This window comes from Sinocyclocheilus grahami, unplaced genomic scaffold, assembly GCF_001515645.1.
Source record: "Sinocyclocheilus grahami isolate Dianchi unplaced genomic scaffold, SAMN03320097.WGS_v1.1 scaffold26584.1, whole genome shotgun sequence".
NCBI lineage: Eukaryota > Metazoa > Chordata > Actinopteri > Cypriniformes > Cyprinidae > Sinocyclocheilus > Sinocyclocheilus grahami.
In genome coordinates, this window is record NW_015520134.1 from 2157 (window position 1) to 2647 (window position 491).

General features: G+C 46.8%; 1 protein-coding gene across 1 annotated transcript; it reads right to left on the minus strand.

Annotated features, from left to right (window-relative positions):
- Window positions 1–2: 2 nt before the first annotated feature.
- On the minus strand, window positions 3–341 carry LOC107580193 (hemoglobin subunit beta-2-like; the record flags this gene model as incomplete). Its single annotated transcript, XM_016265925.1, has 2 exons — window positions 250–341; window positions 3–159 (listed from the first exon to the last, which is right to left on the minus strand). Coding segments are annotated over exons 1-2 (249 nt in total), but the record flags the coding sequence as incomplete, so codon positions are not given.
- Between the last annotated feature and the right edge of the window lie 150 nt (window positions 342–491).

Sequence of the window (491 nt, forward strand, 5' to 3'; positions counted from 1 at the left end):
GCTTTGATGTTGTCCATGTTCTTCACGGCTCTGTCCAGGCCATGGAGCACGACTTTACCGTGAGCAGCAACCATTGGGTTTCCCATGATGGCAGCGGCATTGTACAGGTTTCCAAAATTGCCGAAGTACCGCTGGGTCCAGGGGTAAACGATAAGACATCTACAAACCAGAACGAAGAGAAAGAGCATTTTATTAGATCTCTGTATGTAAACTAGTTGCCCGCTTTAAGTTAATGCCAGGACTCAATACCTTGCCAGAGATTGCTGACCAACGACATCGTAGTTCATCTTGGAGAAGATGTCCTGGATGGTGGTCCTCTCAAATTCTGTCCACTCAACCATGTTTCCTACTTTTGATGATCAGACTGACTGCCTCTAACAGATGCTAAAGAGTGCTGTGAAGAGAGAGAGTCTCATTGCGGTACTTTTAAATGCGCTTCATCACCCCACCCCTTGGCAGGCTATTGGGTGACAAGTTTGTGGGTTGGTTCA